This window comes from Pseudophryne corroboree, chromosome 4, assembly GCF_028390025.1.
Source record: "Pseudophryne corroboree isolate aPseCor3 chromosome 4, aPseCor3.hap2, whole genome shotgun sequence".
Classification (NCBI taxonomy): Eukaryota; Metazoa; Chordata; class Amphibia; order Anura; family Myobatrachidae; genus Pseudophryne; species Pseudophryne corroboree.
The window spans coordinates 435,672,155-435,686,378 of NC_086447.1; the positions used below are offsets into that span (position 1 = coordinate 435,672,155).

Below are 14,224 nucleotides of genomic sequence, written 5' to 3' on the forward strand. Positions count from 1 at the left end.
ACCCCATGCCATTTTTTTTCGGGTTTTTCCCCATTTTTTAAAATCGCGGCAAAATCCGGCAAATCGTCCGTTTTTCGCCCGCGGGACAGTCGAATCCGTTTTCCACTGAATATGGTGAATTTCGGCAACCACTTGCCGAAATTGGATGGTCGAATTGTGTCGAATTAAAAAACGGCGATAATTTGCCGCGATTCGCCGCTAATTGCATATACCCCTATATCTGGGAAATAAATCATAGGATCTGCAAAACAATAAATGTGTGGGCCCCTTTACAGACAGTGTAGCTTACAAGCTAAATGTATGAGAGGTAAGACATCCTCTTACTAAAATCATTCTTAGGATCTAAGCATTTTAGATACTTATATATAAACCGTTATCTTTTAAAATCATGAAACACAGTTGTAAAGTGTGAGACAATATTTGGCACTATATAAATGTTAATACATTGTGTGTACTACAAAAGTGTAGTAGGTACTGAATGTTATTTATTTATTCTTTAGCTGTCCTCAGTCACACTGGAAAATCCAGGTGATGTGTTTGAAGATGGCGAGAACCCTCCAAGCAGTCGATCTTCTGAGAGTGGCTTTACAGAGTTTGTGCAATACCAGGCAGACAAAGCTGATGATATTGACAGGGTACAGGGTGATGGGCAAGAGGCAGCTGGTCTGCCCTTAGGTAGCACTTCATCAGAAACTGAAACAGCATCTACTGTGGGTTCTGAAGATACAGTGGTGCAACACAGCTCCAGGAGTGCACAGGGAACAGCTACATGGAATTTAAAGGCAACCCAGAAAACATCAATGCAGTGCTGCCTGGAGTATTTCCAACAGTTCCTCACTAGACTCATTATTCTCTATGTTATTCCCGAGAATTCAGCACCTAAAGCACTTTCAGTCAACCTACCAGGAGAATCCTCTGGAGGTGAAATAGACAATAGTAAATGGGAGGCCCCTACAACCGAACATGCTACAGAAAATACAATAAGCAAGCAAGTTGCACCAAAAGATTACCACCCTGCCTTTATCGCTGCTTGTCAGCTGTTCCTTGAATGTTCCAGCTTCCCTGTGTACATTGCAGAAGGCAGTCACACTTCAGACATTCATCCTGGGAAGGCAGAAGTGGGTAAGCTATCTGGACAGCATTTTCCCCTTTGTAAACAAATATTTATCAAAGTAGCAAGATATGGTTTACAACTAGCTTAAAGGTGCATATACACTCATTTTCCCCCTTCCTGAGCAACGTCGCTCATTTTATCGGCAAGTGTGTATGCCGCCAGCAATGATCAATGCGCGGGTAGGCAACGATAGTCGCTGTCAGCAGTGCATGCATGCTCGATCTGGACTGTCGTCCAGGAGCTGCATGCACGGCACCTGGCCCGGGAGGGGAAACACAAGACAACGTCGCTCATAGACCTTTAAACATAACCTATTAAGCAAACTTTATGACAAGGTACTGTAAATCTGACTCTTAATACGATTGGTAGCTAAATATGTGGAACTGCTACTTTTTGTGAGGCATTAATTGCAAGGACAGCTGTGTCCTCATACATCTAGCATCAGTATGCACTGTTTATCAAATGAATCAGTCTCCTGGTGTGTCCCAGTAACAACACATTGTGACTAAGGTTCTTTTTTGGCAAGAAAAGATGCTAGAAGAGGCTTGCTGAACCTGGCACCCCGAGAGAAGCTATTTGTCGTGACCGCAGCAATGATGTACAGAATGAGGACACATCTGTAGTCAGTGGTACCAATTATGTCATCACCTTTCATTTTTTATTTTTATAATCCCTAAAAGTGCAAATAAAATATAAATACTAAAAGAGTAGTTAGCACAGATTGATGCGTAAGCACAAGATAATACATGGCCACTATTAAGTGTAATATCAAGTACACAAATGCTAGGAGGGGGATTGTTAGACAGTTAAGAGGTGCGTTTTGAGATCACGTTCGAAGACTTCAAGATTGTGAGATTATTTGGTAGTTCTGGTAAAGGAGTTCCAGAGGTGAGGGCAGAGTGGGACAAGTCCTGGAACCAGGAATGAAGGGTGCTAATCATTTTGAGAAAGTTTACCTGATAAAAGTATGGTTCATCCTTGCAAATCTTTTTCTTTTCCTGACCAAATATTGCTAGGTTAGCTCCCAGGTGATATGCAGTATGTGGATCTTTATGCAAGAAAATGTCTGTGTGACGTAACTGCCTTAAGCCCGGTACACACTGGCTGGTATATCATGGTTGCGTCAGCGGTTGCGTACCCCTGATATGTCTGTGAACGACGCATTGTGCTGCGTGTACGGGCAGTCTGTAGACCACCCGTACACTTGCTGCAGAGGCTGCCGTTCACTGACATTACAGCTGTCGGGCCAACAATCTGTAAGTGTGTATGCACTTACTGATCATCAGAAGTCGGCGGGTCTGACAGATGACCAGTCAGTCAGCCTAGTTAGTACTCGGCATCACAGTAGATGATGACTTCCATGCTATGTGATAGCTAGAGACAGTTATATAGTATGTAGTATTTGGTAATTTGCATTATATATATTTCTCTTACATCCTAGAGGATGCTGGGGACTCCGTAAGGACCATGGGGAATAGACTGGCTCCGCAGGAGACATGGGCACTAAAAAGAACTTTAGATATGGGTGTGCACTGGCTCCTCCCTCTATGCCCCTCCTCCAGACCTCAGTTTGATACTGTGCCCAGAGGAGACTGGGTGCATTACAGAGAGCTCTCCTTAGTTTCTCTGAAAGAAAGAATTTTGTTAGGTTTTTAATTTTCAGGGAGCCCTGCTGGCAACAGGCTCCCTGCATCGTGGGACTGAGGAGAGAGAAGCAGACCTACTTAAATGCTAGGCTCTGCTTCTTAGGCTACTGGACACCATTCGCTCCAGAGGGAGTCTGAACGCAGGTCTCCCCTCGCTGTTCGTCCCGGAGCCGCGCCGCCGTCCTCCTCACAGAGCCGGAAGATAGAAGCCAGGTGAGTATAAGAAAATAGAAGACTTCAGAGGCGGCAGAAGACTTCAGATCTTCTCAGAGGTAACGCGCAGTGGTAACGCTGCGCGCCATTGCTCCCACACACAACACACAGTGGCAGGCACTGATGGGTGCAGGGGGGGCGCCGTGGGCAGCAATAATAAACCTCTAGGACTGGCCAGTATAGATATATAGGCTCTGCGGGCTGTATATTTAAATCCCCCGCCAGTTTTGAAGAAATCGAGCGGGACCGAAGCCCGCCGCTGGGGGGGTGGAGCTTGATCCCTCAGCACTAACCAGCGCCATTTTCTCCACAGCACACCGCTGGGAAGCTGGCTCCCCGGACTCTCCCCTGCTGAACACGGTGACAGAGGGTTTTAAAGAAGGGGGGGGGGGGGGGGCACATAATTTTGCACAGTTATTATATAAAGAAAAGCGCTATATATCTGGGATTTTTCCAGGGTCATTGGCGCTGGGTGTGTGCTGGCATACTCTCTCTCCGTCTCTCCAAAGGGCCTTGTTGGGGAACTGTCTCCAGATTAGAGATTTCCCTGAGTGTGTGGGGTGTCGGTACGCGTGTGTCGGCATGTCTGAAGCGGAGGGCTCTTCTAAGGAGGAGGTGGAGCAAATGAGTGTGGTGTCTCCGTCGGCAACGCCGACACCTGATTGGTTGGATATGTGGAATGTTTTAAATGCAAATGTGAATTTATTACACAAGAGGTTGGACAAAGCGGAGTCCAGGGAATGTACAGGGAGTCAAGCCCTGCCTTTCACTATGACGCAGGGACTTTCTGGGTCTCAGAAGCGTCCACTATCCCAAGTAGTTGACACTGATACCGACACGGATTCTGACTCCAGTGTCGACTATGATGATGCGAAGTTGCAGCCTAAATTGGCTAAAAGTATTCATTATATGATTATTGCAATAAAGGATGTGTTGCATATAACAGATGACCCCTCGGTACCTGACACGAGGGTACACATGTTTAAAGAAAAGAAGCCTGAGGTTACTTTTCCCCCTTCTCATGAGCTAAATGAGTTGTTTGAAAGGGCTTGGGAAACTCCAGACAAGAAACTGCAGATTCCCAAGAGGATTCTTATGGCGTATCCTTTCCCGACTAAGGACGGGCCATCATTCCGAGTTGTTCGCTCGTTAGTGGTTTTCGCAACGGAGCTATTTGTCGCAAACTGCGCATGCGCAATGTTCGCAGTGCGTCTGCGCCAAGTAAATTTGCCAAAAAGTTAGGTATTTTACTCACGGCTTAACGAAGAAATTTCTTCGTTCTGGTGATCGGAGTGTGATTGACAGGAAGTGGGTGTTTCTGGGCGGAAACTGGACGTTTTATGGGTGTGTGCGGAAAAACGCTGCCGTTTCTGGGAAAAACGCGGGAGTGGCTGGAGAAACGGGGGAGTGTCTTGGCGAACGCTGGGTTATGTTTGTGACGTCAAAGATGGAATCACTCAGAGCGGTCATCGCCAGCCTGGAAGGGGGGATTATATGGTGTCCCTGGACATAAAGGATGCATACCTTCATGTCCCCATATATCCGCCTCATCAGGCGTTCCTGAGATTTGCTTTACAGGATTGTCATTACCAATTTCAGACATTGCCGTTTGAGCTTTCCACGGCCCCGAGGATTTTCACCAAGATAATGGCGGAAATGATGGTGCTCCTGCGCAAGCAGGGAGTCACAATTATCCCGTACTTGGACGATCTCCTAATAAAAGCGAGATCAAGAGAGCAGTTGCTGAACAGCGTGGCACTCTCCCTGAGGGTGTTGCAGCAGCACGGCTGGATTCTCAATCTCCCGAAGTCGCAGTTGGTTCCAACGACCCGTTTGCCTTTCTTAGCCATGATTCTGGATACAGACCAGAAAAGGGTTTTTCTCCCGATGGAGAAGGCCCAAGAACTCCTGAACTTGGTCAGGGACCTCTTGAAGCCAAAAAGGGTGTCGGTGTATCACTGCACTCGAGTTCTGGGAAAGATGGTGGCATCTTACGAGGCCATTCCATTCGGCAGGTTCCATGCAAGGACTTTTCAGTGGGACCTTCTGGACAAGTGGTCCGGGTCGCATCTACAGATTCATCAGATGATCAGCCTGTCCCTCAGGGCCAGGGTATCTCTCCTGTGGTGGCTGCAGAGTGCTCACCTTCTAGAGGGTCGCAGGTTCGGCATTCAGGACTGGGTTCTGGTAACCACGGACGCGAGCCTCCGAGGATGGGGAGCAGTCACACAGGGAAGAAACTTCCTAGGTCTATGGTCAAGCCAGGAGGCTTGTCTACACATCAACGTACTGGAATTAAGGGCCATATACAACGGCCTTCGTCAAGTGGAGAATTTGCTTCGTGACCTACCGGTTCTGATTCAGTCAGACAACGTCACCGCAGTGGCTCATGTAAACCGTCAAGGCGGAACAAGGAGCAGAGTGGCAATGGCAGAAGCCGCCAGGATTCTTCGCTGGGCGGAAAATCATGTAAGCGCTCTGACGGCAGTCTTCATTCCGGGAGTGGACAACTGGGAAGTGGACTTCCTCAGCAGACACGATCTACATCCAGGAGAGTGGGGACTTCATCAGGAAGTCTTTGCAGAGATTGCAAGTCAGTGGGGACTGCCTCAAATAGACATGATGGTGTCACGCCTCAACAAGAAACTTCCGAGGTATTGCGCCAGGTCAAGGGACCCTCAGGCGGTAGCTGTGGACGCCCTGGTGACACCGTGGGTGTTCCAGTCGGTCTATGTGTTCCCTCCTCTTCCTCTCATCTCCAAGATATTGAGAATCATAAGACGAAGAGGAATACAGACAATTCTCATTGTTCCAGATTGGCCTCGAAGGGCCTGGTATCCAGATCTGCAGGAAATGCTCACAGAAGATCCGTGGCCTCTTCCTCTCAGAGAGGACCTGTTACAACAGGGGCCCTGTCTGTTCCAAGACTTACCACGGCTGCGTTTGACGGCATGGGGGTTGAACGCCGATCTTAGCGGAAAAGGGCATTCCGGATGAGGTCATTCCTACTCTGATAAAGGCTAGGAAGGACGTGACAGCAAAACATTATCACCGTATATGGAGGAAGTATGTGTCTTGGTGTGAGTCCAGGAATGCTCCTCCGGAAGAATTCCATCTTTGCCGTTTCCTTCACTTACTACAGACTGGAGTGAATTTGGGCCTAAAATTAGGCTCCATTAAGGTTCAGATTTCGGCCCTATCCATTTTCTTTCAGAAGGAATTGGCTTCTCTCCCAGAAGTCCAGACTTTTGTGAAGGGAGTGCTGCATATCCAGCCTCCTTTTGTGCCTCCTGTGGCACCATGGGACCTTAACGTGTTGTTGCTGTTCCTTAAGTCTCAATGGTTTGAGCCTCTTCAAACGGTGGAATTAAAGTATCTCACTTGGAAAGTGGTCATGTTGTTGGTCTTGGCATCGGCAAGGCGAGTGTCTGAGTTGGCGGCTTTATCTCATAAAAGCCCCTATCTGATTTTCCATGTGGATAGAGCGGAGTTGCGGACTCGTCCTCAATTTTTGCCTAAGGTGGTTTCCTCTTTTCATATGAACCAACCTATTGTGGTGCCTGTGGCTACGCGGGACTTAGAGGATTCCAAGTCCCTTGATGTGGTCAGGGCATTGAAAATTTATGTAGCCAGAACGGCTCTGGTTAGGAAAACAGAGGCACTGTTTGTCCTGTATGCAGCCAACAAGGTTGGCGCTCCTGCTTCTAAGCAGACTATTGCTCGCTGGATCTGTAACACGATTCAGCAGGCTCATTCTACAGCTGGATTGCCAGCCCCAAATTCAGTGAAGGCCCATTCCACTAGGAAGATGGGCTCTTCTTGGGCGGCTGCCCGAGGTGTCTCGGCATTACAGCTTTGCCGAGCGGCGACTTGTTCGGGTTCAAACACCTTTGCAAAGTTCTACAAGTTTGATACCCTGGCTGATGAGGACCTCATGTTTGCTCAGTCGGTGCTGCAGAGTCATACGCACTCTCCCGCCCGTTTTGGAGCTTTGGTATAATCCCCATGGTCCTTACGGAGTCCCCAGCATCCTCTAGGATGTAAGAGAAAATAAGATTTTAAACCTACCGGTAAATCTTTTTCTCCTAGTCCGTAGAGGATGCTGGGCGCCCGTCCCAGTGCGGACTAAATTCTGCAAGACTTGTATATAGTTTTGGCTTACATAAGGGTTATGTTACAGTTTTGATCAGTCTCGGGCTGATGCTGTTTTGTTTCATACTGTTAACTGGTTCGTATATTCCATGTTATACGGTGTGGATGGTGTGGGCTGGTATGAATCTTGCCTTTGGATTAACAAAAATCCTTTCCTCTTACTGTCCGTCTCCTCTGGGCACAGTTTCTCTAACTGAGGTCTGGAGGAGGGGCATAGAGGGAGGAGCCAGTGCACACCCATATCTAAAGTTCTTTTTAGTGCCCATGTCTCCTGCGGAGCCCGTCTATTCCCCATGGTCCTTACGGAGTCCCCAGCATCCTCTACGGACTAGGAGAAAAAGATTTACTGGTAGGTTTAAAATCTTATTTTTCTTTCTGTTTTCCTTAGACTGTGAGAAAGTGCATCCCCCCGTATGGCTGCAGACCCTCATGAATGTGTGCGGTGCAGCCGTAGACTTTAGCATACAGAGTGTCGCCATATCACTAGTGATGGACCTGGTTGGCCTGACACAGTCTGTTGCTGTCGTAGCTGGAGAAAAGGCAAATGGTTTGGAAGCTTCTCAGCCTTTAAGTCCAAACCAAGGGCGGGTGTCTGTAGTGATCCGACCACCTCTTACTGAAGGCAATTTGAGATACATGGCAGAGAAGACTGATTTCTTCAAGGTAGGTAGATGGTTACTTTTAAAAAAAAAAATGTATTTCCCACACATTGGGGTACATTCATACTTGAACATACGCACGTTTAGGTAGTGTGCCTTGTGCAACTTCTTGCAGACATTCTGAACGTACAGTATCTACATTTTTGAATGGCAAGGTGGAAAGAATTCTCATGTACACACATATATGGATCATGCAGAGCAGTGTGTAAATGTGTATATACAGTACGCCTGTTAGGAGGTGCTATAAGGCAAGTGCATATGTACAGACTGACAGTGTATAGTAAACTAGGTGCACATGCTGCTGATGCATGCGCTTCTCTATCATACATACAGCTCTGCATATGCTCGGAAATAGTTTTTCTGCAAGTATTTATTTTCCATAATAAACGCCCATTTGACTTGCAGCTCTACATACACCCCATTGTGTTCATTATAAAGTGCTATTACAGTATATCTTAAAGGAAATTATGTAGTCTATGCTGCTGATACATATTGTGTCTACAGATGTTTTGTATATTCTCCCCGTGCTAGCGTGGGTTTTCTCCGGCTATTTCAGTTTCCTCTCACAATCTAAAAACATGCTGGTAGGGTAATTGGTTCCCGACAATAATTAACCCTAGTGTGTATCATTGTGGTAGGGAATATGGAGTGTAAGCTCCACTGGGGCAGATACTGATGTGAATGGCCTAATATTCTCTGCGACATGTATGTGCGCTATATAAATAATGTTATTATTATTATTACCAGTTATTTCTCTAACGTCCTAAGTGGATGCTGGGGACTCCGTAAGGACCATGGGGGAATAGCGGCTCCGCAGGAGACTGGGCACAAAGTAAAAAGCTTTAGGACTACCTGGTGTGCACTGGCTCCTCCCCCTATGACCCTCCTCCAAGCCTCAGTTAAGATTTTGTGCCCGAACGAGAAGGGTGCAATCTAGGTGGCTCTCCTGAGCTGCTTAGAGAAAAAGTTTAAAGTAGGTTTTTTACTTTCAGTGAGACCTGCTGGCAACAGGCTCACTGCATCGAGGGACTAAGGGGAGAAGAAGCGAACTCACCTGCGTGCAGAGTGGATTGGGCTTCTTAGGCTACTGGACATTAGCTCCAGAGGGACGATCACAGGCCCAGCCATGGATGGGTCCCGGAGCCGCGCCGCCGTCCCCCTTACAGAGCCAGAAGACTGAAGAGTCCGGAAAATCGGCGGCAGAAGACGTCCTGTCTTCATTAAGGTAGCGCACAGCACCGCAGCTGTGCGCCATTGCTCTCAGCACACTTCACACTCCGGTCACTGAGGGTGCAGGGCGCTGGGGGGGGCGCCCTGAGACGCAATAGAAATACCTTTTTTTGGCTAAAAATACATCACATATAGCTCCTGGGCTATATGGATGTATTTAACCCCTGCCTAAATTACAATAAAAAAGCGGGAGAAAGGCCGCCGAAAAGGGGGCGGAGCCTATCTCCTCAGCACACTGGCGCCATTTTTTCCTCACAGCTCCGTTGGAGGAAGGCTCCCTGACTCTCCCCTGCAGTCCTGCACTACAGAAACAGGGTAAAACAAGAGAGGGGGGGCATAAAATTGGCATATAAAGATATACAGCAGCTATATTAGGGAAAAACACTTATATAAGGTTATCCCTGTATATATATATAGCGCTCTGGTGTGTGCTGGCAAACTCTCCCTCTGTCTCCCCAAAGGGCTAGTGGGGTCCTGTCCTCTATCAGAGCATTCCCTGTGTGTGTGCGGTGTGTCGGTACGTTGTGTCGACATGTATGAGGAGGAAAATGGTGTGGAGGCGGAGCAATTGCCTGTGTTAGTGATGTCACCCTCTAGGGAGTCGACACCTGACTGGATGATCTTATGGAAAGAATTACGTGATAGTGTCAGCACTTTACAAAAGTCAACAGACGACATGAGACAGCCGGATAATCAGTTCATACCTGTACAGGCGTCTCAAACACCGTCAGGGGCTCTAAAGCGCCCGTTACATCAGGTCGATACAGACACGGACACTGACTCCAGTGTCGACGGTGAAGAAACAAACGTATTTTCCAGTAGGGCTACACGTTACATGATCACGGCAATGAAGGAGGTTTTGAACATTTCTGATACTACAAGTACCACAAAAAAGGGTATTATGTGGGGTGTGAAAAAACTACCCGTAGTTTTTCCTGAATCAGATGAATTAAATGAGGTGCGTGATGAAGCGTGGGTTTCCCCCGATAAAAAACTGCTAATTTCTAAAAAATTATTGGCATTATACCCTTTCCCGCCAGAGGTTAGGGCGCGCTGGGAAACACCCCCTAGGGTGGATAAGGCGCTCACACGCTTATCAAAACAAGTGGCGTTACCGTCTCCTGATACGGCCGCCCTCAAGGAACCAGCTGATAGGAAGCTGGAAAATGTCCTAAAAAGTATATACACACATACTGGTATTATACTGCGACCAGCAATCGCCTCAGCCTGGATGTGCAGTGCTGGGGTGGCTTGGTCGGATTCCCTGACTGAAAATATTGATACCCTGGACAGGGACAATATATTATTGACTATAGAGCGTTTAAAAGATGCGTTTCTATATATGCGAGATGCACAGAGGGATATTTGCACTCTGGCATCAAGAGTAAGTGCGATGTCCATTTCTGCCAGAAGAGGATTATGGACGCGACAGTGGTCAGGGGATGCGGATTCCAAACGCCATATGGAAGTATTGCCGTATAAAGGGGAGGAGTTATTTGGGGTCGGTCTATCGGACTTGGTGACCACGGCAACGGCCGGGAAATCCACCTTTCTACCCCAAGTCACCTCGCAGCAGAAAAAGATACCGTCTTTTCAGGCTCAGTCCTTTCGTCCCCATAAGGGCAAGCGGGCAAAAGGCCACTCATATCTGCCCCGGGGCAGAGGAAGGGGAAAAAGACTGCAGCAGACAGCCTCTTCCCACGAACAGAAGCCCTCCCCCGCTTCTGCCAAGTCCTCAGCATGACGCTGGGGCCTTACAAGCGGACTCAGGCACGGTGGGGGCCCGTCTCAAGATTTTCAGCGCGCAGTGGGCTCACTCGCAAGTGGACCCCTGGATCCTGCAGGTAGTATCTCAGGGGTACAAATTGGAATTCGAGACGTCTCCCCCTCGCCGGTTCCTGAAGTCTGCTTTACCAACGTCTCCCCCCGACAGGGAGGCGATATTGGAAGCCATTCACAAGCTGTATTCCCAGCAGGTGATAATCAAGGTACCCCTCCTACAACAGGGAAAGGGGTATTATTCCACGCTGTTTGTGGTACCGAAGCCGGACGGCTCGGTGAGACCCATTTTAAATCTGAACACTTACATAAGAAGGTTCAAGTTCAAGATGGAGTCACTCAGAGCAGTGATAGCGAACCTGGAAGAAGGGGACTATATGGTGTCTCTGGACATCAAGGATGCTTACCTCCATGTCCCAATTTGCCCTTCTCACCAAGGGTACCTCAGGTTTGTGGTACAGAACTGTCATTATCAGTTTCAGACGCTGCCGTTTGGATTGTCCACGGCACCCCGGGTCTTTACCAAGGTAATGGCCGAAATGATGATTCTTCTTCGAAGAAAAGGCGTCTTAATTATCCCTTACTTGGACGATCTCCTGATAAGGGCAAGGTCCAGAGAACAGTTAGAGGTCGGAGTAGCACTATCTCAAATAGTACTACGACAGCACGGTTGGATTCTAAATATTCCAAAATCGCAGCTGATTCCGACGACACGTCTGCTGTTCCTAGGGATGATTCTGGACACAGTACAGAAAAAGGTGTTTCTCCCGGAGGGGAAAGCCAGGGAGTTATCCGACCTAGTCAGGAACCTCCTAAGACCAGGCCAGGTGTCAGTGCATCAATGCACAAAGGTCCTGGGAAAGATGGTGGCTTCTTACGAAGCGATTCCATTCGGCAGATTCCACGCAAGAACTTTTCAGTGGGATCTGCTGGACAAATGGTCCGGATCGCATCTTCAAATGCATCAGCGGATAACCCTGTCTCCAAGGACAAGGGTGTCTCTCCTGTGGTGGTTACAGAGTGCTCATCTCCTAGAGGGCCGCAGATTCGGCATTCAGGATTGGGTCCTGGTGACCACGGATGCCAGCCTGAGAGGCTGGGGAGCAGTCACACAGGGAAGAAATTTCCAGGGCTTGTGGTCAAGCATGGAAACGTCACTTCACATAAATATCCTGGAACTAAGGGCCATTTACAATGCCCTAAGTCAGGCAAGGCCTCTGCTTCAGGGTCAGTCGGTGTTGATCCAGTCGGACAACATCACGGCAGTCGCCCACGTAAACAGACAGGGCGGCACAAGAAGCAGGAGGGCAATGACGGAAGTTGCAAGGATTCTTCGCTGGGCGGAAAATCATGTAATAGCACTGTCAGCAGTGTTCATTCCGGGAGTGGACAACTGGGAAGCAGACTTCCTCAGCAGACACGATCTCCACCCGGGGGAGTGGGGACTTCACCCAGAAGTCTTCCACATGATTGTGAACCGTTGGGAAAAACCAAAGGTGGACATGATGGCGTCCCGCCTCAACAAAAAACTGGACAGATATTGCGCCAGGTCAAGGGACCCTCAGGCAATAGCTGTGGACGCTCTGGTAACACCGTGGGTGTACCGATCAGTGTATGTGTTCCCTCCTCTACCTCTCATACCCAAGGTATTGAGAATCATAAGAAGGAGAGGAGTAAAGACTATACTCGTGGCTCCGGATTGGCCAAGAAGGACTTGGTACCCGGAACTTCAAGAGATGCTCACGGAAGACCCGTGGCCTCTACCTCTAAGAAAGGACCTGCTCCAGCAGGGACCATGTCTGTTTTAAGACTTACCGCGGCTGCGTTTGACGGCATGGCGGTTGAACGCCGGATCCTGAAGGAAAAAGGCATTCCGGATGAAGTCATCCCTACCCTGATCAAAGCCAGGAAGGATGTAACTGTGCAACATTATCACCGTATTTGGCGTAAATATGTTGCGTGGTGTGAGGCCAGGAAGGCCCCTACAGAGGAATTTCAACTGGGTCGTTTCCTGCATTTCCTGCAAACAGGACTGTCTATGGGCCTAAAATTAGGGTCCATTAAGGTTCAAATTTCGGCCCTGTCAATATTCTTCCAAAAAGAACTAGCTTCAGTTCCTGAAGTTCAGACGTTTGTCAAGGGGGTACTGCATATACAGCCTCCTTTTGTGCCTCCAGTGGCACCTTGGGATCTCAATGTAGTTTTGGGATTCCTAAAATCACATTGGTTTGAACCACTCACCACTGTGGACTTAAAATATCTCACATGGAAAGTGGTAATGATGTTAGCCCTGGCTTCAGCCAGGCGTGTATCAGAATTGGCGGCTTTATCCTATAAAAGCCCTTACCTAATTTTTCATACGGATAGGGCAGAATTGAGGACTCGGCCTCAATTTCTTCCTAAGGTGGTTTCAGCATTCCACTTAAACCAGCCTATTGTGGTGCCTGCGGCTACTAGGGACTTGGAGGATTCCAAGTTGCTAGACGTAGTCAGGGCCCTGAAAATATATGTTTCCAGGACGGCTGGAGTCAGAAAATCTGACTCGCTGTTTATCCTGTATGCACCCAACAAGCTGGGTGCTCCTGCTTCTAAGCAGACGATTGCTCGTTGGATTTGTAGTACAATTCAGCTTGCACATTCTGTGGCAGGCCTGCCACAGCCAAAATCTGTAAAAGCCCATTCCACACGGAAAGTGGGCTCATCTTGGGCGGCTGCCCGAGGGGTCTCGGCTTTACAACTTTGCCGAGCAGCTACTTGGTCAGGGGCAAACACGTTTGCTAAATTCTACAAATTTGATACCCTGGCTGAGGAGGACCTGGAGTTCTCTCATTCGGTGCTGCAGAGTCATCCGCACTCTCCCGCCCGTTTGGGAGCTTTGGTATAATCCCCATGGTCCTTACGGAGTCCCCAGCATCCACTTAGGACGTTAGAGAAAATAAGAATTTACTTACCGATAATTCTATTTCTCATAGTCCGTAGTGGATGCTGGGCGCCCATCCCAAGTGCGGATTGTCTGCAATACTTGTACATAGTTATTGTTACAAAAATCGGGTTATTATTGTTGTGAGCCATCTTTTCAGAGGCTCCTTTGTTATCATGCTGTTAACTGGGTTCAGATCACAAGTTGTACGGTGTGATTGGTGTGGCTGGTTTGAGTCTTACCCGGGATTCAAAATCCTTCCTTATTGTGTACGCTCGTCCGGGCACAGTATCCTAACTGAGGCTTGGAGGAGGGTCATAGGGGGAGGAGCCAGTGCACACCAGGTAGTCCTAAAGCTTTTTACTTTGTGCCCAGTCTCCTGCGGAGCCGCTATTCCCCATGGTCCTTACGGAGTCCCCAGCATCCACTACGGACTATGAGAAATAGAATTATCGGTAAGTAAATTCTTATTTTATATAGCGCACACATATTCCGCAGCGCTTTACAGAGA

The 14,224-nt window shown here is 48.2% G+C and overlaps 1 protein-coding gene across 5 annotated transcripts in view; it reads left to right on the plus strand.

Annotated features, from left to right (window-relative positions):
• DOP1A (DOP1 leucine zipper like protein A) overlaps positions 1 to 14,224 on the plus strand; it is a 241,042-nt gene that overhangs the window by 167,694 nt on the left and 59,124 nt on the right. For all 5 annotated transcript variants that reach the window (XM_063916890.1, XM_063916893.1, XM_063916894.1 and 2 more), the window contains 2 exons: positions 501 to 1,122; positions 7,514 to 7,788. In XM_063916890.1, coding sequence (XP_063772960.1) covers positions 501 to 1,122; positions 7,514 to 7,788 — 897 coding nt within the window. The remainder of the gene's footprint in view (positions 1 to 500; positions 1,123 to 7,513; positions 7,789 to 14,224) is intronic.